This window comes from Pleurodeles waltl, chromosome 7 (assembly GCF_031143425.1).
Source record: "Pleurodeles waltl isolate 20211129_DDA chromosome 7, aPleWal1.hap1.20221129, whole genome shotgun sequence".
Lineage (NCBI taxonomy): Eukaryota > Metazoa > Chordata > Amphibia > Caudata > Salamandridae > Pleurodeles > Pleurodeles waltl.
The window spans coordinates 967,219,643-967,247,103 of record NC_090446.1 but is presented as its reverse complement, the minus strand read 5'-3'; the positions used below and the strand labels follow the sequence as shown (position 1 = coordinate 967,247,103).

The 27,461-nt window shown below is 41.2% G+C and overlaps 1 protein-coding gene across 2 annotated transcripts in view; it reads right to left on the bottom strand.

Annotated features, from left to right (window-relative positions):
- Nucleotides 1–27,461, bottom strand: part of SLC26A11 (solute carrier family 26 member 11) — a 157,183-nt gene that overhangs the window by 66,555 nt on the left and 63,167 nt on the right. Inside the window, exons 6-10 of one of the 2 annotated variants that reach the window (XM_069199721.1) lie at nucleotides 18,735–18,877; nucleotides 18,435–18,610; nucleotides 18,172–18,244; nucleotides 9,815–9,865; nucleotides 6,008–6,068 (exon numbers count right to left, since the gene is read on the bottom strand). In XM_069199721.1, coding sequence (XP_069055822.1) covers nucleotides 6,008–6,068; nucleotides 9,815–9,865; nucleotides 18,172–18,244; nucleotides 18,435–18,610; nucleotides 18,735–18,877 — 504 coding nt within the window. The remainder of the gene's footprint in view (nucleotides 1–6,007; nucleotides 6,069–9,814; nucleotides 9,866–18,171; nucleotides 18,245–18,434; nucleotides 18,611–18,734; nucleotides 18,878–27,461) is intronic. The other variant, XM_069199722.1, reaches the window with a different exon arrangement.

Genomic DNA, 27,461 nt, shown 5'->3' with positions numbered 1-27,461 from the left:
AATACATTTGCACCCCCAGGGGAGTAGCCCTTGCCTGAGGGGTCGCTCCCCTTGCATGAAACTGGCGTTAAAATAAAATCCCTGGTGTCCAGTGGTTTCTGCCCCACTTGGGGGGAAGATTAGCCTAATAAAAATAGGCCGAAATGGCCTAAAATAAATTTGGCCCCCCCGGGGAGCGACCCTTGCCCAAGTGGCTGCTACCCTTATTTGTTTACTAAAAGTCAACAAACTCTCTGGTGTCTAGTGGGCATTCCTGCAGTACAATCGCTGTGCAATCGTTGCAGCAGGAATGCTCAGAGGGACATGAAAAGGAAAGGAAAAGACTTCCCTTTCCTTTTCATGCCTCCCTGATCTCCCCTGCCCCCGTACAGAGGTGAAACTAATCAGTTTCTCCTTGAATCCCAGCGCAATGGAGGCGACCTCTGATGAGGTCAGCACGTGATCGCACTCTGACGTCATCGGACATCACTGGGAGGTTCAGGGGGGCTCATGGGGGTCAGCTATTACTGGCCCACTCCCTTAAAAAAGGTGATAGAAATGAACCTGTGGGTTACAGGCCAATTTCCTTAATTGATTCTACAGCCAAGGTCCTCGTTAAGGTCCAACTGGCGTGACTAGAAGATTGGGCCAGTGCAAACAACACTATAACCGGGGCTCAAGGCAGCTTTAGGCAGGGAATGGGAATGGTTGAGCAGTGTCTTAACTTCTTGCATATTGTTGGCAAGTATAGCAAGTCCATTAAAGGTTCTTTACATTTAGCCTTCATGGACTTATCGAGCATTTTTGACACTGTCAATGGCAGCGAAATGTGGGAGATGGGTGACATGAAAGTGGAAGAATCCCTCATTACTCTCTTTCAGAGACAACATTGAAACACCACTTTTAAAATACAATATGGTCCCGGTGGCGAATGTACATATTCTCTAGCCTCAACTGAAGGCATCCACCAGGGATGTATTTTGGCTCTTTTTCTGTTACTAATCTTCATAAATGGCCTGGAAGCTCATTTATTGCAAAAGAAACAGGATTTCCCAAGGGTCGGCAATCATTTCATCCCAACGCTCCTTTATGCTGATGACGGCATTATCCTTGCAAGAATTGCAATCAGCTTGTAGAAAGCCCTGGACGCCTTCGTAGAGTTTATGTATTTTTTGGAATTGAAAATCAATCATCACAAATCTTATATAAGGGTCTGCAAAAAACAAGGTCTGGAAACAGGGAAACCCCGATGATAAAGTACAGAATTGTTGCTACTTTGGGATTCTTTTTAACACAGTTAAAGTGGCATTCTTTGCTGGTCATAAGGGAACAGCAAACAGAGCAATCGAAGCCCTTTTTCGCTTCACAGCCAATCTAGGACACAAGCCTGTAAGGGAAATGATAGCCTTCTAGAAGTCTAATTGTTTTTCAATTGCCACCTTATGGCGGGAGTGTGGAGGCATTGCAACTGTTCCAAACTCCAAGTCAGAGAGAATAGCTTCCTTAGGTGGCTTTTGATGATCCCTCAGGGATCTTTTATCTCCTATTGTCACACAGAGGTAGGTTTCAACTATGTAGAGAACTATCTAGGCTTGTCCCCCCTGCTATTATGGGTTAAATTATTGCAGACACCGGAGCTAGAATTTCCCAGAAACGTTCTCCAGGACTGCTTGACCATGGCCAATCATGAATAAATTCCCTGGCTGGGATACTTAAAACATACTCTTGGCGATTTGGGCTTCACAGGTGTCTTTGATGACTCAACTCACACCTCAACCTCAGCGTACCTCGAAAGAGCAAAGATCAACCATTGGGGACATTTATGACGTTGTGCCTCCTAGTCATGAGATACAACTTTATTTATCTTACATATTGAATCCCCAATACAGATTAAATTTAACCAGACTTCGTTTGGGCACTGTACATTTTTTTGTTGCAGTCCCAGATTAAGGTGGATGGCTGGAGAAGCTTTCATGATGCCCTTGCAATAACACTTCCTGACAATGCACATTGCACTTTCTTCTTTTTTGTGCACATTATAGAACAACAAGATCAACCTTTTTACTTTCCCTCTTGAGGTTGCATAGCTTCGGCTCGCACTAAGAAGGTTTTAGGTCCTTATTATCTCTTGATTTCCCTGGAACTTCACAAGCTGTTCTAAGTTTCATATGAGGGGCACTTTCAATCAGGAAGTGTTATGGCTAATAGCTGCATTCAGGTAGCATGAATGGGGGATTTTGCACCTTCTGGGAAACTTAATTGATGTTTTATCAATGAATTTGTTTGGATAAATAGGGTCAACTGGGTCTATGTTTGGGAAGTATTGGAGCAATTTGAAATTTAAGGTGGTTTTGTTAACATACCAGCAATGATAACCTAACTCCAAGCCTCAATATCACTAGGGGTACTAGACAGGGACGTCCTTTAACACAAACCTAAAAACACAGACATCCTTAGTGACTCAAGGAAATAGTGGTAAGGGTATTAGAAATAAGACATAAATCACATACAGTGGCAGGGACACACACACACACACTTGCACAGGTCTGTTGCAAGGATGGAAGCCCTGAACCAACCAGGGTCCAAGGACTCCAGTCTTGGACCCGTGGTCACAATAAAGACACACAGTAACATTTGCACATGATCCACTAATCACATTCACATGGGTAGAAAACTGCCAGAGAGGACCTCATTTCAGAGATCTTGTCAATGAAAAATCTCACATTCAGCAGAAAAGGGTTTGCTTGCAGTCACCCAATAAAATCTAAAGACTATGTAAATGACAACAGTAAAAACACCATATAAAATGAATGTGATAGAATAAGTCAACTTGCGGCTACTATGGAGCACTACGTAGGCTAATGTCGAAAAATGCTGGAAGCTACATTTTCTATTACTAGGTCCTTATACCACAACTGTATGCACGAGGGCATGTCTGTTTGTATTACATGAGAATTTGACAGTCTCTAATCTGTAAGATATTTTTACCTCCCCTAACGCTTCCACTCAAGTATATATACCAAACACTTGCAAAGCAAATAAGTTTGAATTTATTAAGTTCATTGATTCAAACAGAGCAATGCCCACGTTTTTATTTGCATGACTGTTGCTATTCACTGGCCCACGAATGCCAAAAGCATCCCAAAGTAAATAAGGTGACCAACAACAAAGGGAAGGAGAATATCGAAAAGAAGAGATCGAACAATATGCTTGCCATATTTTTATATTGCTTTATTAAGAGCCTGAATACGTGAATTGTGTAGGCACATTAATTCAAAAACAAACAGTTCTGTTTGAGCCACAGTCATGCTTTCTCTGTTTTTCGCAGGGCTGCTCTTCTTACAACATCTTTACCTTTCACCACAGTAGGAAATCTGAACCTCTGCAAGAAAACTAAAATAATGTGTCCCAAGTGTTTGACGATATAAACACATCGAAGAATGTTTACAATTTTAATACATTTATCCAGAGCTATGTGGGTGTGGGTCCAACAAATTTATTAATTCTTACTGGTTGCCTTCATTATATAGAATATAGTTTCCTACAACAACATAAATGCAGAAATTCTTCATGAACTGTTGTGTTAGAAGCTCATTCCACAGAGGCCAACAATAGCTCTGCGGCTACCCGAACCATCTGTCCCCCAATGATTCCAGCTATATCTTGCACTCCTCAAAGGTGAATTCTTCCTCATGCACCTTATCAATGAATATGAATCACGGCGTTCTTATTTTACATTGGTCTGCATTTAACTTTCACACCATGGGCACAATATGGATGAACAGTGAGCCCAGAAAAGTTATTTTATGCAAAAGTCCATAATAGCAGCAGAGGATGTGGGAGTACACCTGCAGAACATAAGACAGCTCTGGGCTTTTCTTGTTCGTTCTCATACCTCAGTATCTGACTGGTAAAAATTTAGCTGGGGCATTTCAACTTATCCATTAGACACGGCATTACATTGCACTTTACAAAATACAGCAGAAACATTACATTTTTAGCGTTTAACTGTTGACCTAATGGCCCAGTTGATTCTGAAGTACTTAAATTGGATGCACAGACTATTTCACTGCTCAAAGTGCTTTAATGTCAAACTGTCAAAGGAGTATTTGTATTGTGGTACACTTTCATAACTGCTGAGACTTCATTTGATGTACTTCGCTACTTCACTCCTAGTTTAACCAAGTAGCAGCAATGTCACTAACATTTACCACTAGAGTTGTCAAGGAGTGCTTAGGAATGGTCATGTCTGCTGCACGCCTTGTACTTGGCTCTACTGTGTCAGCAAAGGGTTCTGTGTTATCAGTTTACACACCTCTTACTTTTCCTGAGATTAACGTTCTTTCTTTCTTCCATCAAATCGGTCTCTCCATTAGACCAGTTTGCCCTCAGGAGATGGTGTTGGCAGGTAATTCTCTTTTCCATCTTATGTTGGTTTCAGGTGAGTTTCTTTGATCATTGATAATATCTAGTTTTTTTAGTGCAGCCAGTTTAGTACAGTTTTTCTCTTAAATGAAGAGTTAAGATCTTGCACATTTTAAGTAAGAATTTGATGAGTGTCATTTACTGAGTTTTCAGGCTTGGTTTGGAGTCTGGTTCATGGGTATTCCATCACAAACGTGACAAATATACATCCTCCTTATCATAAGTGAATTGGATATAATATAAGGTGGATGGATGATCTTATTACAAGTGCGTTAATATATATTTTATATATACACACATATATATAAATATATATATATATTTGTAATGAGAAATCTTGATAAAGACATGTTAGACCTTTTCTAAATTTACTTATCTGGATATCCTCTCTAGTTACTGCCGTCTGGATATCCACGGAGGCTGTAAGACCCTCTATCCCTTGGTGTATTGTTGCATTCTGTTAGGGGCCTTTTCTCTTCTTGGCAATCTGATTTACCATTGTTCTTATAAAAGAAGGCATTTTGGGGGCTTTGTTTTGTCTGAAGCCATTTTGACACTATTGTTTTAGGACACCACTTGTTTCAACCCGCTGAGGATATGGACTGTCTGGTCTCTATGCATGGTCTTAGCACATCATTGAGCTGCTAATGGCTTCCCTACAATTCCTTCACTTCTACCTTTCACCTCAACTGCACTTTTATTGCCATAAATGGGTGGGGCGGGAAGGGGGGCAGGGGTTGGGGACCAATGTAGATGTGATGAAGTATGCATCCGTGGTGGGTACTTGTTATTTGGAAAGAGTGGTCGGGAGCCCTGATCAAGCCACTACTGTTGCCCACAGCCCATCTCTGGATCTCACCTCTAATTAGGCATGATTGGCTACTGCTCATCACTTTTCTTCCTCTTGAAACCTTTCTCAAGTGCACAAGGGAAGCTGCAGTACAAACATAATGTGAAGCACCCTTGGACCCTTCTGTCTACCACTCAAACTGTTCAATGTAATCCTGCTTGCACAACACGCCATATCGTTTGTCTCTTTCTTGTATACCTGTTTTTTTTTTATATTTTCTTATTGGTATTTAAGTTTGTTATCTGTTGCTTTCACCTTTATCCAGGGATGACTAGGCTTGACAGTGTTGTCTCTAAGTGGTTACGTGATACGGGAGTTTGTAGGCGCCATGCTGCCTTTGTGGCTGAACGGAGAGAAGAACTGTGTTCCTGACCTGGCCTTCAAATTCCAAAAGCCTTTTCCATCAAAATGGAAACATGCAAAGGAATAAACTGTATATTTTATTATGATTAAGACTTCTTGGTGGATCAAGCCTTGCTGCCATGGAGATAAAATTTACCAATGGACTTCACACTGAGTAGTTACATTGGCATGTCATCCGTTAGATGTTGGTGGTAAGCAAACGTGTGAGAGAAGCTCCAGAAGAGGGGATGTTCATATGCTAATAGTGTATGTAAGGGGAATTGTTCCCTGAGACACAAGATAAGTGACAGGGATGACCGCTAAGACTTTACATATGGTTTCTAGGAGCATCAACAGAAGGAGAGGAAATCACATTATGAGCACAAGCAGAGATGAAAGTATAGTACTAACCTTCCAAAACTACCAGTCACAGGATACGAAGATACAAATGATCCAGCCACGTTGGTGAGCCCTGAAGGAAAGAAAATATTTTAGCAAGCAAACAATCCATTAAGTAGGGTACAAGTAAAACAGACAGTGTCCCCTTCTGACAGTACCTTAACACATTTTACATACTGAGGAAGTGATTAAAGTGGTAGAGAAGCTATCACTTGGAACATTATGTTGGTGAAAACGTGAATGATTGGCACGGATTCACCCCAGTTCACAAATTCAAAGAATTCCGGCAAATTACAAAGCTCACAAAATACTTTCATGGTGGATGGCATTTTGGTTCTGTATACCTGCTCACTAATATGTGATCTTCAGTTGATCCAGCTTTGTATTACCCTTTCCAGATATGACTATAATGTTCACTATAGAAATACTGAGGTATTCTTCTATCAAAGGAATGTGCAATGTGACCCACAGATGAGTTTGGACATAAATTGATAAAATACTTTATTTATACTAATACTAATATTTATTAAGCATTCTGCTTTATTATAAAGGAACATATGAAAGATTGAGCTCACAATATTGGTGAAGTTTCTGAAGAATGATCTTCTATTGAACGGCCCAGGAATTATAAACACAAATTAAATGTTACCAATGCAATTTATCTATATATTTAATTATTACCTGTCTAACTATCATAGGAAAGAACTAAGGGGGTTATTATAACCCCGGCGGACAGCGTAAATATGGAGGATAGTACTGCCAACAGGCTGGTGGTACTTTTCTCGATATTAAGACAGTGGCGGTTTGGCTAGAGCCAAACCGTCAAGGTACCACACCGACCGCCGCACTGGAGACTTTAGTCTCCAGCCCGGCAGCCGCCATTTGTCCGCCTGCGGAATTATGACCCCGCCTACCGCCACGTTTTTTTTGGCTATCTTACCGCCACGAAAACCATGGTGGTAGGCACTATTGGTGACAGGAAATCCCTTCCCTGTCACTGATAGGGGTCTTCCCCGTCCCCCTTCCCCGATTCCCACCCACCCCTGTTCTCCCCAGACCCCCCACTACATACATGCACCTTCATTCACACACGAACACATGCATACACACACTCATAGCCACATTCATCCACCCATGCATACATCCATTCATGCACACATCCACACACACTGACATACTGACATGCACTCACACAACACAACATACACGCACTCACATATCCATACATGCACACAGACAACACGCATCACACACCCGCACGCACAGACATACACACACAACCCCCCACACACCATTCCCCACCCCCTCCCCTGTCAGAGCAGCCTACTTTCCTGATGTCAGGGGGTCCTCCGGCGGGAGACAGGATGGGGCATTGCTCCCAGCAGCAGCATCCACCAGCAGAACACTGCCAGGCCTTATCATGGGTCTACTGGCCTGGCGCTGCTGCTGGCAGCAGCGCCACCTTACTGCCATCCACCGGCATGGCCACAGCTGGATTTCCACCATCATTCTGGCGGAAATCCGGCTGTGGTCAGAATCTTGCTGATGGCTGGTAGCCGCGGCGATGTTCTTTTGGCAGCCGGCGGTAGGCGGTTTTTATTGCTGGGGTTGTAATGAGCCCCTAAGTGTATTTGAAAAAGAAATCTTTGGAATATTCCTGTGCCCAAGAATGCTAAATCTTTCTGTAAAGAAGTCAAGGAACATCCATGCATGTGTGGGTTTGCATTCCCTAAAATATGCTAGCTCTATAATTAGGAAATATATAACTTTATCATTAATCTAGCTGATGAAAGTTTCAGACATGACTCATAATTCCTACATGAAAATTCAGAATGGGGCTCTGCTCCTTCTTGGTATTAATCAAGTGCTGCTCACAGATGATTTGTGTTTTACAATTAATATTTTAAATATTATTTTAGAAACAGTTGGACTAAACCTCTGTGTGCTCCAAAATTGGGCTGAAGAGCCATTTATTTCTGAATCACATTTGTATCACTAAGCAGCTTTTAAGCTGGAGTTTCAGAAGCTTTACTTTAAAAAGTGGGCCAATTCTGAAATAAATATAAAACATGTGAGTAAGTAATTTAGTTACTTTTGTTTTCCTGTAGTTTATAAGAAGTCTCAGTTTGAAAAGATATATGACATCGGCGTATTGGAAACCGCTGATGCCAAGGGCGCCAGAAGACCGCCAGTACTGGCGGTCTTCCACCTGCCACAATAAGGGCAGAAATCCGTCAGTGGCCATGCTGGCGGTCGCGGTGCCTGGGCGGTGCTACCACCTGTACCACCCTGCCAGTAGGACACCGGAAGCTGTATTCTGACCAAGAAGACAGCTTTGCGGTTTCCTGCTGGCGGGGTGCTGCTGGCGGTAGCAGCGCCCCTTCCCATTCCCTGCTGGACAACCACCTCGCTGGACCAGGTAAATCGGGCGTTCGTCAGTGGAGGGGGTTGGAGGGAGTTGTGTGTGAGTGTGTGGTGTCTGCGTGAGTGTATAAATGTGTGCGTGTGTCTGCATCTGAGTGTTGTGATGTATGCGTCGTTGTATGCATGTGAGTGAATGCGTGTATGAATTTTACGGTGAGTGCGTGTCTGCATGTCAGTGTGTATGCGTGTAAGCATGTGTGAGTAAATGTGTGTATGGATGAGTGCGGATGAATGAGTTTTTGGATATGGTGGTGCATGCGTCCTGCGTGTGGGTGTGTGTGTGCAAGATTACGGGGAGGGGAGGTTCAGGGCGCTGAGATTCTACAAGTTGGGGACGCTGTGTTTCTAGGGGGGATGGAGTTGGGGGGGCTCTGGGAATCTGGGAGAAACGGGGGTTGGGGAGGTTTAGGTGATTGTTGCTGGGGTTACAGGTGGAGGTGCCTTTTACCGGTGACAGGGAAGGAATTCCCTGTCACTAGTAGCCCTACCGTCAATGGTTTTCGTGGCGGTGGTACTGCTGCGTAAAACCATGGTGGTAGGCCGGCTCATCATACCGCTGGCGGTCATGTGTGGACCGCCGGGTCGGAGATGCACATCTCCGGCCTGGCAGTTTATACCGCCATGGCAGTATGAGTGGCCATGTGGCAGTATACACCGCCAGCCTGTTAGCGGTGATACCACCACATTAACCCTGGCGGTCAAATGACCGCCAGGATCAAAATGAGGGCCATAGTATGAAATGTGTGTGCATGTAATTTGAAACTTATTGAAAAGGGCCAGGACTACTGTCATGAGATATACACCCGTTCACGGAAAATATCTTGTATACCTTTCAAATCTGTGAATAGTTCGGGACCTCTTCTCAAGAAGATACATCTTACTATATGAATTGTATGTAGGCTGAGAGAGGACTATAACTTTGGATAAAGTCACATGATGAGATTTCATTTTATCTGCCATCTTCAAATCTACAGTTGACTCAGCAAAAACCTGGCCTTCCAACATATTACTTCTGACGGATCTCCATTTTATTTTTATGTTACACTGAAATATTTTGGGGAACTGGATATATCAATGCTACTTATTTAACCCTGAACTATGTACAATTTATTAAGACCGGAATGAAGACTTTATGTTATCTTATTGATGGTATTGATAGTATACATTTGAAATGTATACTTGTATATCCCTTTCCGTAGCTTTATAAAACTGTAATGGACGATTAAAAAACAAGTTATTTGAGAAACAAAAATATTACACCAAATTTCACCATTCATTGCTCGGTCATTATTCTCTGCCCAATGTTCAAACGACAGTGCAGTTAGACACTGTGGCTCTAATACTGCCATCTCCGCTTTGCCTCTTATTGTACCGCTTCCTATGAAAAGGTCTTACCAATGGCTAGCAGCTCCTGGTTCGGATCAATGCGGTAATTGTTCTGAGAGGCTTAAATAAACACAGTTAGAAAATGTTTCAGAAAAAATACAAAATCAATTATATACTTATGCAGATTTGTAAAAGCAACAGGGATCACTTCAACTATAAAACTACTCATATAATATATTTTTAAAACTGTATAAATAAAAGGGAGGCTCAGAAACGTAAAACTGAATTGTCCAAATAGTAAAGCCACACACTTATGTACTTTAATGACGCCATGGATATTGTAGACAATTATTTATTCTTATACTGAAACTGCTATACAAATCATTTCACTGAGAACATACACAAATTCATCATGTCTCGGTGTGGGCTAATATGATATACATGCTTTCACAGACCTTCCAGACATATCTTCTCATCCATATTTCTACTTGCACAAATCCCATGCATAAAGAAAACCAGATGCATGGTCAAGACTTCTCCTGCATCGCTCCTAAACCATGGAACGACCTGCTGCTACCTATAGGAGCCACTTCCTCACTTCTTGAATTCTGTAGGAAGATGGAGACATTGCATTTTGAATAGTCCCACTAAGCCATAGGTGTGCCTAGACGGACACCTGCTACAATACAGTCACAGCAGTGCACATAACGGTGGACAGGACATTTGCCACGTTGTCACATAGACCCTCAGACCCTTAATTAGTTTTGGACATACTTATTAGGGATCTCAGGGCAGTCTTCCTCAGCATGTTTACCTTAGTTTCAAAGGTAGCCTCGGTAACACAGTTCGAGGAATGTAGACAAGTCCTGAAGGCATCCCTACACACCCCCCACCTTATATTTACAAACTGAAAAGAGGTACATTTAGCACAGCAAGTGTGCTGAAGGAGCATGAAAGACATGTCTTCTTGAGCCTCAGATGGCTGCCACGGGAGGGGTTATTAAAGGTTCCCTTGGCCTGTATTACTCAGGACTTTGAAGGAGGGGGGCGTGGCTTGGCCCCGTATGAAGATGGCTGCCTTTTTCAGAGCTCCATGAAGGCAGTGGGAGGTGATGGAGCCAGCTCATTTTTCGAGGGTATTGGTTCTAATACTTTTGAGAGAAAAAGTTAGGGGAAAATGCCTGGAATGCATCATTCCCCTTAGAATGACTTTAAAAGTATTTTTTTATGCCCTAATTCATTGAATTAAATGGTGGTCGTCTGAGGATTCGAATGCGACCGCCAGTTTGTTCTTATTTTCACCTCACAAGTTTTTCTTTTTCTTTATAAATTGCTACCTGAGAGATTATTTCTGCACTTTTGTGGCTTAAAAGTGTATGCTTACACTCTTCGCTCTTCGTATCGTGTTTAACAGATTTTGTCCAGTTTATTTTGTATTTTGGTCTACTCTCATTTCTTAGGTGAATTTTACTTCATACAATACAAGATTTACTACACATTGGGCAAAACTGTTCAGATAGTATTCCTTTGTCGAACTCATTTGCTCCTTTGTCAAATATGGAGAGTACAGGGGCTACTAATCTTGATATTACACCTTCAACGCCTGTTTCTCCCTCTACTGAAGCTTCCAGTAACTGTTTCAATGACCATGAATAAGAGCGCTAAAAAAGGATCCTCAATTTCCTATTAAAGTTGTAGATACTATATCTATGGAGTTACTTCTTAAGGGAATAAGGGCTCTTAAACCATTATGGAAGATACAAATAAACAATTACAAATATTGGACAACAAATGGTCCCGTGTGGAGAACAGAGTCTGTCTTGTGGAACAAAGAGTGGAAGTGCTTGTGGACTCAGTTGCGTCTATTAAGTCTCTGCAATCTGAAGTCGTTATGTTGAAGAAGCATGCAGATGATATAAAAAAAAATGGAACCGAAAGAAATAATCTACGTATTTATAGTATACCTGAAGGAATTGAAGGTTCAGACTCATTATCTTTCTTTCAGTCCTTTCTGCCCAAACTTTTGGATCTGCCTACTTCTCCCGCTTTAAATATACAAAGAGCACATAGACTTGGTCATCCTTCAAATTTGGCTTCAACATCAAAGAAACTAAGAGGAATAATACTTAATTTTTTGGAATATGTAGACCTGCTAAAGGTTCTCCGAGCAGCAAGGGCTAAAGGTTGGGTCACGTGGTCAGGTTCCAATCTCTTTTTTGCTCAGGATTATGCTAAGTGGACGGCGGATAAACGAAAGAAATTTCTGGATATGTGTCCAGCATTAAAGCTGCTTAATGCTCGATATGGTCTCTTCCATCCATGTTTGTTCAAGGTGACTTACAATAATAAGACCACCACGTATGAAGACTCAATATTACTTCAGCAATTTATTGACTCTTGTACAGGTGAAAAAATGGACACTTCTAAAATATTGGAAACTTGACTATTGTATTGATTTGTTTCTTGCTTTTTCTTTTTTATTGCTCTATTTAATGGTTATTCCCATTCATGGTTTATTTGTTCTTAAGAGTGACATATTATCTAAGGGATTTGAATTTTCCTATTTTCCTCTTTTTAGATCTTGCTTCATTAAAGTGTCAGTTTTTTGTGGTAGCAGACGGAGTGGCCTGGTCCCTCTTCCCTTCCGTGTCTGCAGTCATGGAGTGAAGGTTGCGTTGTCTTCCCTTTGTGCTTTCACCACCCTCACGTTGTATTTCTCTTATAGGTATGTTTTTATTACTTGTTCTATGTTTTTTTCTGTAGTTTTCATGTTCCCTTCTATATTGTATTTAGTTTGCTTCTTTCTTTTCCATTTCCTCTTTTTACTATTTTTTACTTCTTTCTTTTTTCTATTTTCACCTGTTCATAGTTCTAATCTTCTCTTTTTGTACATTAAATGATTTCTACTGGTTACATTTTTCTATAATACCAGTTGTTTTATTTGCATTAATTCATGGTTATATGATTTATTCTTTATATTAAATAACAATTCGAGTTCTTTGATGGAATGTTAATGGTTTGAGATCCCCAATAAAGCATCAAAGATTTTTAACACATATTTTAAAATTGGGAGCTTATATTGCCCTGTTGCAAGAGACATATATTAGATGGTGAGGTGGCCAAACTTAAAAAAAAAAAAATGGGTAGGTCATGTTTTTTCGTCTCCGGGTACGGGGAAGAGAAACTGACTTATTATACTGTGCCATAAAGCTTTGAATATTTCGGATATTTCTCAAGAATTTGATGTGATGGGTAGATGGGTTATAGTTTCAATGTATATTAATAAAGTACCTTTAATAATATTTAATGTTCATGCTCCAACCCAACCTGATAAATATTTTTGGAATGAAATATTAGTTAAGTTAATGTCTCTCTCAGATAACTATTACATTTTTGGGGGCGATTTTATGGATCGTAAATCCAGCTCTAGATTTGTACCACCCACCATATTTTCGCAGTTTACCTCCATGATTTAAGAAAGAGCATTAACTGATGTTTGGAGATTGTGTAACCCCACTTTCCAGGATTTTCCTTCCCCCCCCCCTGCACATTCTTCCCAATCAAGGATTGATTATTTGTCTCAGAGCATCTCATACAACATGTTTTGGGTTTAAAATTGGACGAATATTAATTTCGGGTCATACTCCAGTGAGTATGGATCTTGAACTTATCGCACATAACCTGCCCAGTAATAGATGGAGATTCAATAATTCATTACTTCTCGATACTAATTTCACTCAGCTTTTTGACAAGTTTGCAACACACTTTTTTGTAGAAAACGATACTCCTCAGCTATCTGCTCAAATCATTTGGGACACTTTCAAAGTGGCCTCTACGGATTTTATTATTTCTTATGTTGCCAATAAAAGGAAAACGGCTACTAAAAAATTGCAGCATTTGATGCATGGTTTCAAGCAATTAGAGAATCTATATTACTCAAAGTCCACAAGTTGCCTAAATGAATTACTTCAAGCTAAATTTACTTTCAATAAAACTCGACTGATATTGCTAATTCTCATCTTCTCAAATCTAGTGTTAAGTACTATGGAGGCCAAAACAAATCAGGAAACCTTTTTAGCAAATTATCTTAAAATTAAAAAAGATAAAACAAAGATAGATTCTATTTATAACTCTTCCAATTTTTGACTACATAAGAATTAAGACATTTTGGGTGAATTTGTTCATTTTTTCACACAATTATATTCTCCTGAATCTTACCCCACGCAGGATCTTATTGACAAATATTTGTCTACTATTAATCCACCTGTACTTCCCTCTTCTGAGTTTTGTGCTCTTGATAATGATATTTCCATTAAGGATATTCTCAATGCTCTAAATCTTATCAAGTAAAGTAAAACTCCAAGCCCAGATGGTTTGACTATTGAATTTTATTTACATTTTTCAAAATTATTATTTCAGCTTTTTACCTATTTTGTTAACGCAAAAACCTCTGGGGGTTCTTTTCAAGAGGCATTGATAGTTCTTATACCAAATGATAAAAAGGATGCAAAGCTTTGTAAGAATTATAGACCTATATCTCTAGTTAATTTAGACCATAAAATCTTTGCTAAAATTATTGCTTTGCTTTTGGAATGGATTCTCCCTAAATTAATTGGTAAAGAGCAGTCTGGTTTTATTAAAGGATGTCTATTATCTGACAACACAAGATTACTTTTTAATATTCTAAGTAAGTCTGACATAAAAGGACTCTCTTTCTGCAATTGCTCTAGACGCTGAAAAAGCTTTTGATCATGTTAATCGGCTCTTTATTTTTTCAATGCTTTCATGGTTTGGCTTTGGAATTAAATTCATAAATCCAATTTTATTATTATACTCTTCTCCTAAAGCTGCTATTTTTCTAAATTTTTCTTCGTTCTCGCTCTATAAAGGAGTCTGTCAGGGATGTCCATTGTCACTGCTTGTATTTGTTCTTGCCTTGGAACCCTTTTTATTGAAACTTTGAGCTAATCCAAATTTACATGGTTTCCAATATGGGGAAAGACAGATAAAATTTTCGGCTTATGCTGATGACATCTTACTTTTTATATTGAATCCGAAATCTTCACTTCCTTCATTTCTATTCGAAGTACAGAATTTCGCTTTTATTTCAGGGTATAAGGTGAATAAAGATAAGTGTGAAATACTTCCTTTAAATAAATTCTGCTTTCCTGAAGATTTTAAATCTTAAAATTTTCACTGGAACAGTGATAAAATTAAATACCTGGGTCTTTGGTTTAAACCTTCTTTTAAAGATCCAATTTCTTGTAATTTTTTGCAATCATTTTCTGCTCTTGATTCTCTTATATCTAAATGGAACCCTTTATTTTTATCCTGGTGGGCTAGATTAGATTCTCTTAAAATTATGTTACCCCCTGTAATTCTCTTTTATTTATCAAACATTCCAATTAATATCCCGTTTTTATTTTAACAAGCTGAAATGTATTTTAACTAAATTCTTATGAAATAGGAGACGCAGAATGTCCCTCCAAAGGTTAATGAGGCCAAAATGCTGCAGAGGGGTTAACTTTCCAAATCTCTGCTCTTATCATAGGGCTTGTTCTCTTAAGCAAGCTTCTTGTTTATTGAAGGAAGATGATTCTGCTTTTTTACCTTTATGGGTTGAAGTTGAAAAGTCATTCGTTGTTCCCTTTACATTTCCGGAGGTATTAACTCTGCCAAATAAACCAACATCTAGCCCCTCCCGATTTTCAACAACTCATGCACAGGTTAGAGTACAATTTCTAAATTTGTCAATTTGGTACAATAAGCTCGTCAAGTTGAATAATAGAACCATAGACTGGAAATCGTGGGGTTAAGATGGGTGCATCAATTGTTTGAAAATGATTCCCCTCTTTCTTTTGTTCAGGCACAATTTCTTTTTTCATTTCCAACCTCTTTTAATAAAAAATATGACACTCTAATACAGGTTGTAAATAGTTCATATCAATCTTTTTGCAGTTTAGCAAACACCTTTGGTCCGTCCTTCTCCAATGAAGAATCTGCTATTACAGTCGGCACCAGCCTCTTGTATTTATAAAACAATTACAGCTCTTCCTGATGATAGACCTAAATCAGCAATAGAAAGATAATGGGAGAAAGATTTGGATATCTCACTTTCACTTTCTTAATGGAATAAAGTTTGGATTAAAATACGAAAATCCTCCAGAGCAGCTAATGCAATTAAAACTTTATTTTTTTATATATAATAGGTTATTTATTACATCTTCCGTCTCTTTGTTGGAATTCTAATGGGCCGGTCTTAGACCTTAAACATATGCTTTTAGATTGTCAATATACATTTCAATTTTGGGTTAAAGTATGAAATCAAATTAACACTATTTTTCACACTCACATTACCTTAACTTTAAAAAATATATGGTCCCTTTATCCAAAAAGTAATATCTTTATCTTGGATTTATTATTGGCTGTTGCTTTTCAACAAATTACAAAAAATTGGAAGGACTCGTCTAAATTATCCTTTCAAGCTTGGTGGTATGGCATGTTATAATCAGAGGTTGGATAGGGCTTATGTTTCCCCCGTATCCCTTGCTATGGTTACCTGTTACAAATTATCTAAACTCTTTGGCTTATTCATCGTGTAACCATTTTCCTGGAAATGAGGAGGTCTCTAAATCGCCATTAATTGCTTTTCTTTACATTTTTACTTTACTTTATCATATTGTTTATAACTGCTTTTCTTCTGTATATTTAATATTTGCATTTATACTTGTGTTTCCAAGTATTAATATATCTATTGTGTTTACTCAATAAGCACTTTTCATGAAATTGAACTGCTATTATATTATTTTACTCATGTCATCAAATGTATTTATATCCTTTAAATATTGTATTAATTATCAGAAAACTTTCTCTTTAAACTCAAAAAGAACTTGAAGCAGTCAGAGACACAAACAGATAGCTAAAGCTTAGCCTAGGTATTTTTTAATAGGGTTAGTGCATAAGTGGGAGGCAGATGATCAAAGTGCGAAAGACAGATAGAACACTGCACGCCACTGGAACATGGTAGATGTTCTGATTGCTGTATGACAAGTGCATTTTGGTCATAACATTGACCATGAGGGTGGATGGAAAATATGCCACGTTGTCACAGAGTACCCGGTGAGCCAAAAACAAATGGTAAGGTAAATATGCTCACACAAATCAAGGATTGTGGGCTAGGTCCCCAAGTCAACCTTGGACACCCCACAACTTACATTCACAAACTGGAAGGAGTTGGATTTAGCACAGCAAGTGCGCTGAAGGTGTATGAAGGACACATCTTCCTGGGCCCGATGTGGCTGCTACGGGAGGCATTAGTGAATATTTACTTGGCATGCGTAGAATATCAGTCAGGATTTGGAAGGAGGCAGCTACTCAACAAGTAGTAAATCCTTTGTCTAGGTTTCTTTTCATTTGAGATGGTCTGAAGCTTGTTGAACTGTGTTTGTATGCAAGTTGGTCGATGTCTGGATGAGAGGTGGTGTGACTGGTGACTCAGTCCTGTAGCTTGTGAGTGTGACAGGCCATTGAATGTCAGAGATGTGAGCTTTGTGCTGTGTTGTGTTGGCCTATGGCTAGCAGTATATATGGCATCGTGTGGCTCCTGAAAGATGTGTGAATGGCCTCTAAAGTGGTTTTGCTTAGACATGGGTTTACATCTCACCTCACAAGTCATGGGTTCCATATTCTGATACTGTAATTAGTATTTGCTGTTTGAACCTAGCACTTCTGGAGTTGTAACTGTTGCACCTGTTCTGGCAGGTAGGCAGAAGAAGAGGCCTTGCAATGAAATCGGTGAGGTCACGCCTGCTTTGATAGAAAGAAAGTGCCATTTGGAGATTTTTTCATCTAGGGTCTTTTGCAGAAAGGAGTAAATAGTACAGGCACAGGTGTGAACATTCACTCGGAACTCAGTAAGAAATGAAAGAGTTTTTACAATCAGAACCGGGGTCAGGGATTATTCCTATGAGGAGCACCACATGCACCATGAAAATAAATCTGAAACACTGTATGAAATGCATTTTTATTGCTCAGAGCTCTTTGGGATGCACGTACACATATGATGAAAATAATTCCAATAAGTATGTACACAGATACTTGGTGGAGATGTGCCAGTCTACCAACTAGTGAGAAAGGACTCTGCTAATGGATTCTCTGATTATAATATGATCCACAATGGTGACCAAGCCTTGAATAACAATCGTCCTGTAAAGTTTGATGTCCAGAGCAGGGTCAGGCTTGGGCATCTGGCCAGGTAGGATTTTGGTACCTGCTATGACATTACTTGACTAATAAAATGCCCAAATGAAGAAGTTGATCTTTAAAGACCCTGTTACGCTTAGCTACTAAAGAAACTGAAAACAAGGCCAATAGTTAAAGCGGACTGAACCTTTAAGGATATTAGGAGATCTTCGTGAAACACTTACCAAATGCCTTGGCAATAGCAATGCTCTCCACCAGACCCATGAGGGGCACCACAGCCAGCCCTGATCCTATGTCCTAGGAGAGAAAGCTACGTGTCAGTGATGTTTAAGAATGCCCTCGCCAGGTCCCTATCCCTACCCCTCCCCATCTCAGTCTCTGAGAACATCGTATATAATTGCCTGACCTACTCTCCAGCAAGTGTTATCTAACCTAATCTCTGCATGCTGGCCAAAAGTTTCACTGCCGATATTCAAGTTTCCCTCACCTGTACCATCTGTATAAATGGGATGGTGCCATTGGACGTCTCCTCGGAGAACGGAGGCAGCTGAAGACATGGAAGGCCTTGGGCCGTCTTTCCAGTTAAAATAAAGGGCTGGTATCCCATCACCTCAAAGGAATATGCTGCAAGACCTGCCACAATCACTACCAGGGCATTACGGGCTGAGAAGACACAAACATGCCAAAATGAGTGACAACAGGTGGTACTCAAACAACTATGACACACTTACTAGTTTGCACTGAACTTGAACAAACAAATCTAAGTATATCAAATAAAAGCATAAACCTGTTGCTGTGACCCAGACAATCAGATTGCATAGCTTGAGCCAGATAGGTATTCCTCGAAATAGTCTTGGTAAACGACCCTTCATCCAAGTGAGCACCAGAAGCAATATCAAACAGATCAAACCCAGCAAGGTATCGCCAACTCTGCAAAAAAACAAAAAAAACAAAAACCCACAAATATAAAAATGAAAGGTATGGTAACCTAAAGATGAGCTCATTTGTTTTCATTTCTTTGAATTTGAAGAAGCAATGGATACAATTCCTCAGATTAGGGCAAACAGCCCAGTCAAAAACAAGAGTGCTGTACAGATCTAGTCCAAGATATACTGGAGAGTCATGTGAGAAACTCTATACAAAGACTAGATTTGCAGTGGAGAAGGTATGCGCAGAATCAAACAGGTAGAAATTAGTCTAGAGCTTCAAGATCACAACGTCCAGACATATACCAGGTCCAAGCCAGGGAGCATCAAGGTCATTTATGCCCAGTAAAACATGGACTAAGAAGTACATGCATTTGCTGCTCTGCACTCATGTATGTCTGCCACTGTAGGAGTTGAAGCCCTTCTCTTCCTGAGCTACTGTGTAATAGCCTTTTTGCTCAGCTTGGGCATGTTACTAATAGTCACCTTACTGATCCATTAAAGTGCTATTAATCACTGAAAGTTTGAAGTTTACAGACCAATTTTTTATGTCTTGAGTTGACATGCAACTATGGGAGGTCAGTAACAGCAGCACTTAGGGATCTGAAACAGGCTACATTTCTGGACATCTCTTGCCTCTCATGCAAAAGGTATAACTTTAGTTGAATTTGTTTCAGGGCAAAATTGGTGATGCACTGCATAATGTTGCATCCCCAGCAAAGCACAGTCTTATGACTGCCCCTGAGGTCCTCCTGTGTGGTCCTCGTGTAAAGACTCAATGGCGGTCAGAGCTGCAGAGCGAGACAGTCATGCATGGATGCCTGAATGTAGGTGTAGGCAGCTGCACTGTTAAAGCATAGCAATTGATCTAGTCAGAGCAGGTGAAGAAACTAAAGATGAAGATGAAGATCACCCGGATAGTAAACAGAGCCTTTGGTGGACATCAGAGAACACAAGGTTATTTGATCAGATTACCTGTTATAGGGGAATTCTCTTGCAGAGGGAGCAGATTATTGTAGCCTGAAGCCTTCCCACAGGGTGACAGAACCAGGAGAAGCAGTGGCTTCAATTTGGTCCACAACGGATTTTACAAGATAAACACAATCATTAAATTTGAATAGCCCCAGATAGAGCCCTAGCTTACAATTCAAATAGCTGCAGGGTGTCTAGGATGCAGAAGGCTCTATAGCATTATAATTTGTGTTATAGTGGAACTTTTATGCATTCTGATTAGGTTTCTACAAGGTGAGCTTTGTGATATGATGCTTTATAAAGGCTGCATCGTTTCACTTCTGCCAATTAAAGTAATGATACTCACTGTCCTACCCACCTTCTAAAGGCTTTTGGTACTAACGGTACTTTGTCTCCTTGTGTGTCTACTGAACTGATCACCATTTTCACTATTGCAACTATGGAATTAATTATTGCTGGGTCTAGCTCAGCTGACTTCTTTTTGCAGCCAGTCTCTGAAAAAATATTTGTTTTAATATGCCCCACTCGTAATCAGGTCTGGTGCAAAAAAACTATATTCACTGCTTGACTGATCTTTTGAAAACAATACATGATTAATACATAAAAACACATACACTGGTACTTTGGGTCAACCATTTCTTGCTTGACATTCAGGTTTAAACCAAAGTTGGCAAAGGTAGAGTAGGCAATGGTTCAGCCCACTTTACTGACTGTTTTTTGCCTATGTTATTCGAACCTTGGTTCTGACCAGTGGACATCCATTCATTGCTTAGAGGCACAGGCAGTGAGAATGATGGCATTTTGCCACTTTACATCAGCCTCCACATCTTGTTTCATAAAGGAAGCAGCGAGGCAAAGTAGCTCCTCTCCAAAGACAATGCTATGTGGAGTTGGTGTACATCTGTCATGTGCACTGTGAGCTATTTCAAGATAATACCGTAGCAGAAGGTGTGGGAGAGATACATTTCAATTCATCCTTTCACATGTACATCGTCATATGCACACCGGGGAAGGCAGAAACAATGGTGAATGGAGGAGGGGGCTACCTGCAGGCAGTAGTAAGTTAACGCTCCCTGGTTGGCGCCTCCTGAGAGAGAAACAGTACCAGAACTGCCTTATTGTCCCTCCAGGTTTTGCACCGGAGTCACTTTTTTTGATAAAACAAGTTTATTGGCATGTGTTTATACCTAAAAGACCTTCACAGTCATATTCATTGTCATAGTTATAGTGAGCTCTCAAATCGCAACACCACATCCATTGAGAATATTAATCACATCTGTAAGAAATTGGATTTTTATTGGAGGTGAGTGACTGCACTCTTTAAAGAATAACCTATTCTCTTCTCAGAGTCAACCCTGAAATGTCCCTAAATTAGCCTGATCTCAACCCTTTGGTAGCTATGGCACAGAGAAGATAGGCTTAACTTAGGGCAAAGTGTAAAGTAAAGTATTTAGGCAGTACCAAAGCAGCAATAAAAATGTAAATGCAAAACAATAAAAATGGCAAACCAAAGTATAAAAATTGAGTCAAATTTAATAACCAAAATGACAAAAACCCAGTAAGGAGACCCAGAAGTATTAATTTGTAATGTTTTAAGGAGAAAGAGCACAGAGAAAAAGTAAAGTGCCAATGACAAACAATGACTGTGGTAGACTGGGACCAAGGTGCATTTTCAGGCCAACTGGTTTGGAGCCCAGGTCAGACACACCAAGTGGACTTGTCTTATGAATGTCTGGAAGGCAGAAATTTTAAGTCCCACTAGCCAGAAGAACAAGTTTTTAAAAGTTTCCAGATTTTCTTCTGGTGCTCAAACAACCACAGGACTACATTTCTAATGCCCCCCAGGACAACAAGGGAGGCACTTAGAGACTCGCTGGATGTCACGCTGAGACCAACAGCAGGGTCCAGTCCAGGTTCAGTTGCCAGGAAAGGGCCTCTTGCAGCGTGTTCTCTCTGTGCAGTCATACAGGAGTTCAAGCCAACTGACAACTGATCCCACTTCTTTTGTCCTCAGTACAAATGGGAGCAGGTCCAGTCCTTCAAGGCTCCTCTCAGGTTACAGAGAGAAGGTGTAGCTCTCTTCTCATCTCCTGCAGTTCCAGAAAGTGTTCTAGAGGGTCCTCAGGATGCCACATTTATGCCCTGACTAACCACTACAGGGTTTACAAACAGGTGGCTTACTAAGAGTTTTACCTGTTGAAAAGGGTTATTTTTTTACAGGTCGCACTGCAGGGTTACCATTACAGTAATATAGGGTGGGGCTCAAGCAATGTTTACTTTGCCAGGGCAGGACAATAGGTGCTGCAGTATACTATACCACATAACTAGTAGGCCCTGGGTACACTTTGTAAACCAAATACAAGGGACTGATAGGCAAATGAGCTATACCAATTAGGAATAGGGCCAATTCAGCAACGTTTGCAGGAGGAGCACAAGCACTGTATTATTGGTTAGCGGGGCAAACTGATGTAAAAGCAGCAAAAATAGTGTCCAGCAAAAGGTTAAAAACAAATCTGAGATTTCCAACAACATCATAATAGTAACAATGAACAGACCAGGCAAACATCTTGAAAACTCAATGCAAGTGACCATTTCCACCATTTCACTGTACACTAACTGAAAAATAAAATGTACTCATAGTTTTGCTAGTGTTACCTATCATGTCCCAAGTGATGCCCTTATTTTCTCACCAATGCTGGTATGCTGTTGTGCTTGTCTGGGTAGTCGTGGCTAGCAACAGGCCTATATGAAATAGAGTAATTTTCTATCTTAATGTGAAACAGGACACATTTGGAGTCTAGGTCTATGGGCCAGGCCAATACGTCCCTCCCTGAGAGACTCTTGTACACCCTACCAGAAGTGCTGCAGCAGGGGCCACAACAAAGTGGTGTGGAGAAAGTCACCTGGGCGATTCCCACATCTTAGACAGGCAGGCGATAGAATCCTCCCAAAGCACCACAGCTTAAGGTAGGTTAAGGAAGATCATGAAGCGCCTGTGGAGGAACCTCAGGTGTATCACTCAGAACTGTGTCGCGATGGCTGCTTCTTGGGGGTCATCTTGGTCTGCTGCAACTCTTCTTCTGTGAGCTCACCTACTTCTCTCTGCCAAGCTAATCTAAGGAGGCCAAAGATATTGGGTGAGGTCACAGTTAGGGAGCAGTACAAAGCTTAGATCATTTTACAGTCCTTGTCTTCCATTAGGAGTTTGGCTTCAAGAAGGGTTATGTCAGGGAGATCACTTGGGCCCTTAATATGCCCATGCACTGTGTGATGAGGCTGGAGATATCTAAAAACTGTTGTTGTTGCAAACCATAATTATCCTGAGGACTAAGGAAGTAGCTTATATGGGTGCCAGACACACCACCGTCTACCCTCAATATGCTGATCTTGTCCTACCTCTGAAATCCATCAAAGACAGCAGCCTCACGAAGCATGGTTCCCACCCAGAGGGAGGTCAGCAGTCCTGTCAACCCAAGTCTCCAAGGGTCTCCCACCAAAGCTCTTATACCTGCATCATAATTTTTGGGAGTTGTGTAGTCACTTCTCCTCCATATGGATAGTGAGAATTCCCTAACATCCACGGTTCAGTGACAAAGGCAGGATCAAACTGGGGGGCAATAAAAACTTCCAATTGTGCTGCCTAATAATATGATTGGACATCTGCCACTCTAATGTAGCCACTGAATGGTGATTTACAGAACTTAGTTTTTGCAATTCTGGGAATCTTACTCTTCCACAGGAAATTCCTAAGTAGTGACAAAGAAGAAACTGGGAATCTTAAAGGGCTTTTTTTGGAGCTGATAGATGATGCATGGCAGGGATACCATTTTTAAAATGGAAGCTTTACCCAGGATATGCAGGGGGGACTGAAGGATGGGTTTCCTGTTAGTCTGAAGTGTTAATTAAGACCATGAGATTCCCATGCTTTGTGTTCCAGACAAGCTATGTACATGCCCAGGTATTTATAGCCGTTGCTGGCAATCTGCATCTAGGAAGCCCATCAAATGTCATCCCCTTCTACCTTAATTGGTGAGACCACCGATTTGGACGTATTTACCCTGAGGCCTCAGAACTCACCAAAAGTCTGCAGGATTTGAAGGATTGTGGCCCCAATCTTGAGGGTTCTGGATTTATTTCAGCAAGTCATTTGCACAGAGCGAGACTCTAAGTCTATTCAAAATACTTCACCAGGGTGCCAACTCGGACAGAATCGGTGAGAGGTTGAATATCCACTAGGGAAGCTGTTTCATATCTCCTGATCCAAAGATGACCTTTCAGAGCACTGCAAAGGCTTTCTCAAAGTCCACCATGAGCAGAGCTGGAGGGACCTGCAGATGGTCAAGAAGGGCCAAGGCATTGTGAAACCTGCAAATGTTTTGCCTGGTAGATTTACCAGGCACGAACCCATACTGGTCACGGGGGACCAATGACTCACTTACCATGATTATATGAATAGATAGTTCTTTTGCTTCTATGTTAATCAGTGATATGGGATAGTAGGAACCCCATTCTTAGTTATCATTGTGATTTCAGTATTCTCAGATGATATGCTAATTTACCTAGCCCCAGGGATTCATCTAGCTTTCCCTTTATTGCTGGTACCTTCTGTTTTGTTTTGTACTTAAACTCCATTGGGAATTGATTGGGACCTGGATTTTCCCCCAACCGAAGACAGAGCAATCCCTCCCTGCTCATTTCTGCCTCCAGTGAATCTTATTTACCTCGTGTGAGCCATCTCATCGGAAGATTGCGAATGAAGTTGCCCAGTACCAGTGTGTCAGGGAAATCACATCCAGCCACAGATCACCCCACCCCTTACCACTAGGTTGCCATCAGACCTTGTGACTGAGTTAATATGACTTGGTGACTCTCTGTAGCTACACAACAAGTGCAGACGCTTTGAGGCCTTATTGACTCAGTAATATATTCTGCTTAAGTTGACAACCAGACCTTGTCCATCAATAGCTGCTTAAATGTAAGCCCCCTCCGTCATCTTAGACACTTCATAAGTGGGCTGCTGCTGCCTGCTGGGTTGTTGGTGATCACCCAGAAGCGAGTGAGTGGACTGCAGAGCTGGAGGATGACAGAGATAAGCAACAACAGCATTGCCTCAACCCAGGACACCCCGGTGGCCGAAAATGCGGGACACCCTACAGAGGAAGAATTGCAGGGGGTGGCATCAGGCATCCAACCTATGAGGAGCCGAGGGACCATAGCAGACGCGAAGGTGCCAGAGCATCTACAGGAAGGAGAGGATGACTGTAGCGAGACCCCAGGGAAGGGCAAGACAGGTGAAGTTACCGCAGCTCTTAACCAGAGTTGCAGCCTCAGGCAAGTGACCCGGAGAAGAGCGCAGACACTGGTGTGGTAGGCTGTGGCACAGAGGTACCTACTAGGGGTATAGTGGATCTTAGAGAATGGTGAGGGCGAACTTTGCATCTTTGTTCACTGTTTTTAGGCTCACGTGTGAGAGGAGGGCTTGCGCTGGTAGACCTTGCCTCTCTGTTTACACAGCTGGTTTATGTTCTGAAGACTAGTCAGGAATTAAACACATGCTGAGGCTATCAGAGGTACTTGCAGAAGGTATTGGGCCTGTTTTGATCTTGTTTTCACAGGTACTGATGTTTTTTCTTTGGTGTTAAGGTAAAGGCCGAGCATCCTCACACTTAAATGACACTAAAGTGATGGTTACCAATTTAGAGGCTTGACCTCATGCTGAAGGCCTCCCTCTTGTTCCACTTAGGGTGAAGTCAACCTATTGTGGAGAAGTCCCAGAAGGAGGTGGACCAAAGAAACCTAGTCCATATTCAGGAGCAACTTAGGAAACACTAGTTTGTGCACAATGACCTATTTGTCTTGTGATACTTTCAAAAAAATCTCTATACTTATACACCCTCTGGCATGGGTTGTGTCTCACATCCTGTTACACTCACTCAAGCAATGGTGGGAAGAGTGGCAGAGGGACATGAACACTGATTATAATGAGGGGCTTGCCCTATATATCTTCAGTAATGGTTTGGTAATGCCCCTGGGGATCATGCGAAGTCTGGGAGTGTCCAAACAGAAGTCTACTATGAAGCAGGGTAGCATCTTCACGTGACCCTGCAGCAAAGTTGGCCTGAAAAGCTATTTAGCCAGATCTGGCCAGAAAGGGGCTTTTATTACCCAATAGGTGCGTATCCTGAAGGAGTAAAATCTCTGCCTCTTAGCCCTTGGCAGTCTTAAAGGCAGTACTTTGTTTAAGATTATTTAGAAGGCCACTGATATTCAAGTAGATGATGTGAAGGTGACCAACGTAAGGGTTGATAGCTACGTCTGCTATTGAGAATCCAGTAAGTTGGGTTTAGAGTGATATAAGGGTTTTGAAGTGAGCCACAGAGTGGGGAAAATAGTGCCTTAGTGACAAGAAAGATTATTGCATATATATGGCCAATTGAAGGCTTCAGCCAAAACACGTTACCATTTTTTCTACCACTACTTGCGCTTGTATGGTGAATATAAATAAACAAGCACACAAGTTTAATAACTACACCTGGTTGTTCTGCCTTATTGTTCATCGAGTCACTTGGAGCATGGAACTGTTGAAGAACACGGCTTGTGGAGGAAGCTGTACATATACAGAAAAAATATCGCCACTAGGTAGTTATAGTTGGGAATTACTTTTGCCTATATCTTTGGCACCGCTTGATGAATCTCCACAAAATCTTCCAAAAACATTCAACAGTCATGGGAGCTGCTGTCTGGAAAATATCTGGGTGATCTGTCAAGCGGGGGCCAAGATAAAGGGGTGGTGAAATTTAGAGCTTTTCCAATGTTAATTCCAACAGAAAATATTGAACAGTGACAAAAACCACTGGACGGAACTATCCCAAATTTGGCAGAAAGGTAGCTCTTGGTCCGGAAAGAGACCTTTTTTGTTATTTGGTGTAAATCCGATCAGTAGTTTGAGAACTTTAAAGAAATCCAAGTTTGTATATTTAGGGATGTGAATGATTCGCGACCCCTAACGATCTTGTGCAGAGATCTGATTGGCTGATAACACTTCAACAACAGAAGTGTTGTCAGCCATCTTCAGACTCGAATGAAGCAGAGTCCCAGAAACAAATATTAAAAAATACAAAAGGGGCCAGGGTACAAAAACCCTGAGCCCTTAGCTATAGTGGTGGGATCCCAAAGGGAACCCCCCTGGGCTAAAAAGCTTTTTTTTTTTTGCAGACAGATCTGCAGCAGATCCACCGTAAAATAAAATAAAAAACAGAGCAGTGGCTCCTGCGCTTCGTTTTCATGAAGCCCAGGGGTGGGCGAAGTCCCAGGGGCATTTCTAGAGAACTGCGGGGGGGGGGCTTCTGGCCCCCTCCCACTGCCCTGGGGATCATCACCTTCCTGGGGCGCACAACAAAGGAAATGCAGGGGAGCCTGTGCCCCCAGCTTTCAAGGAACCACTACCCTCGGGGCAAATATTACAAAAAGAAAAGGGGGTCGCTTTGGTACACACATTTGCCCCAGGAACCCCCCCACCCTCGGGGAAAATGTTTAAAAAAACAAAGGGGTTCCCTATGGGAACCCCAAACCCCAGGGATCACTATCCCCTCTCCCCCCGGGGCATCTCTATACAT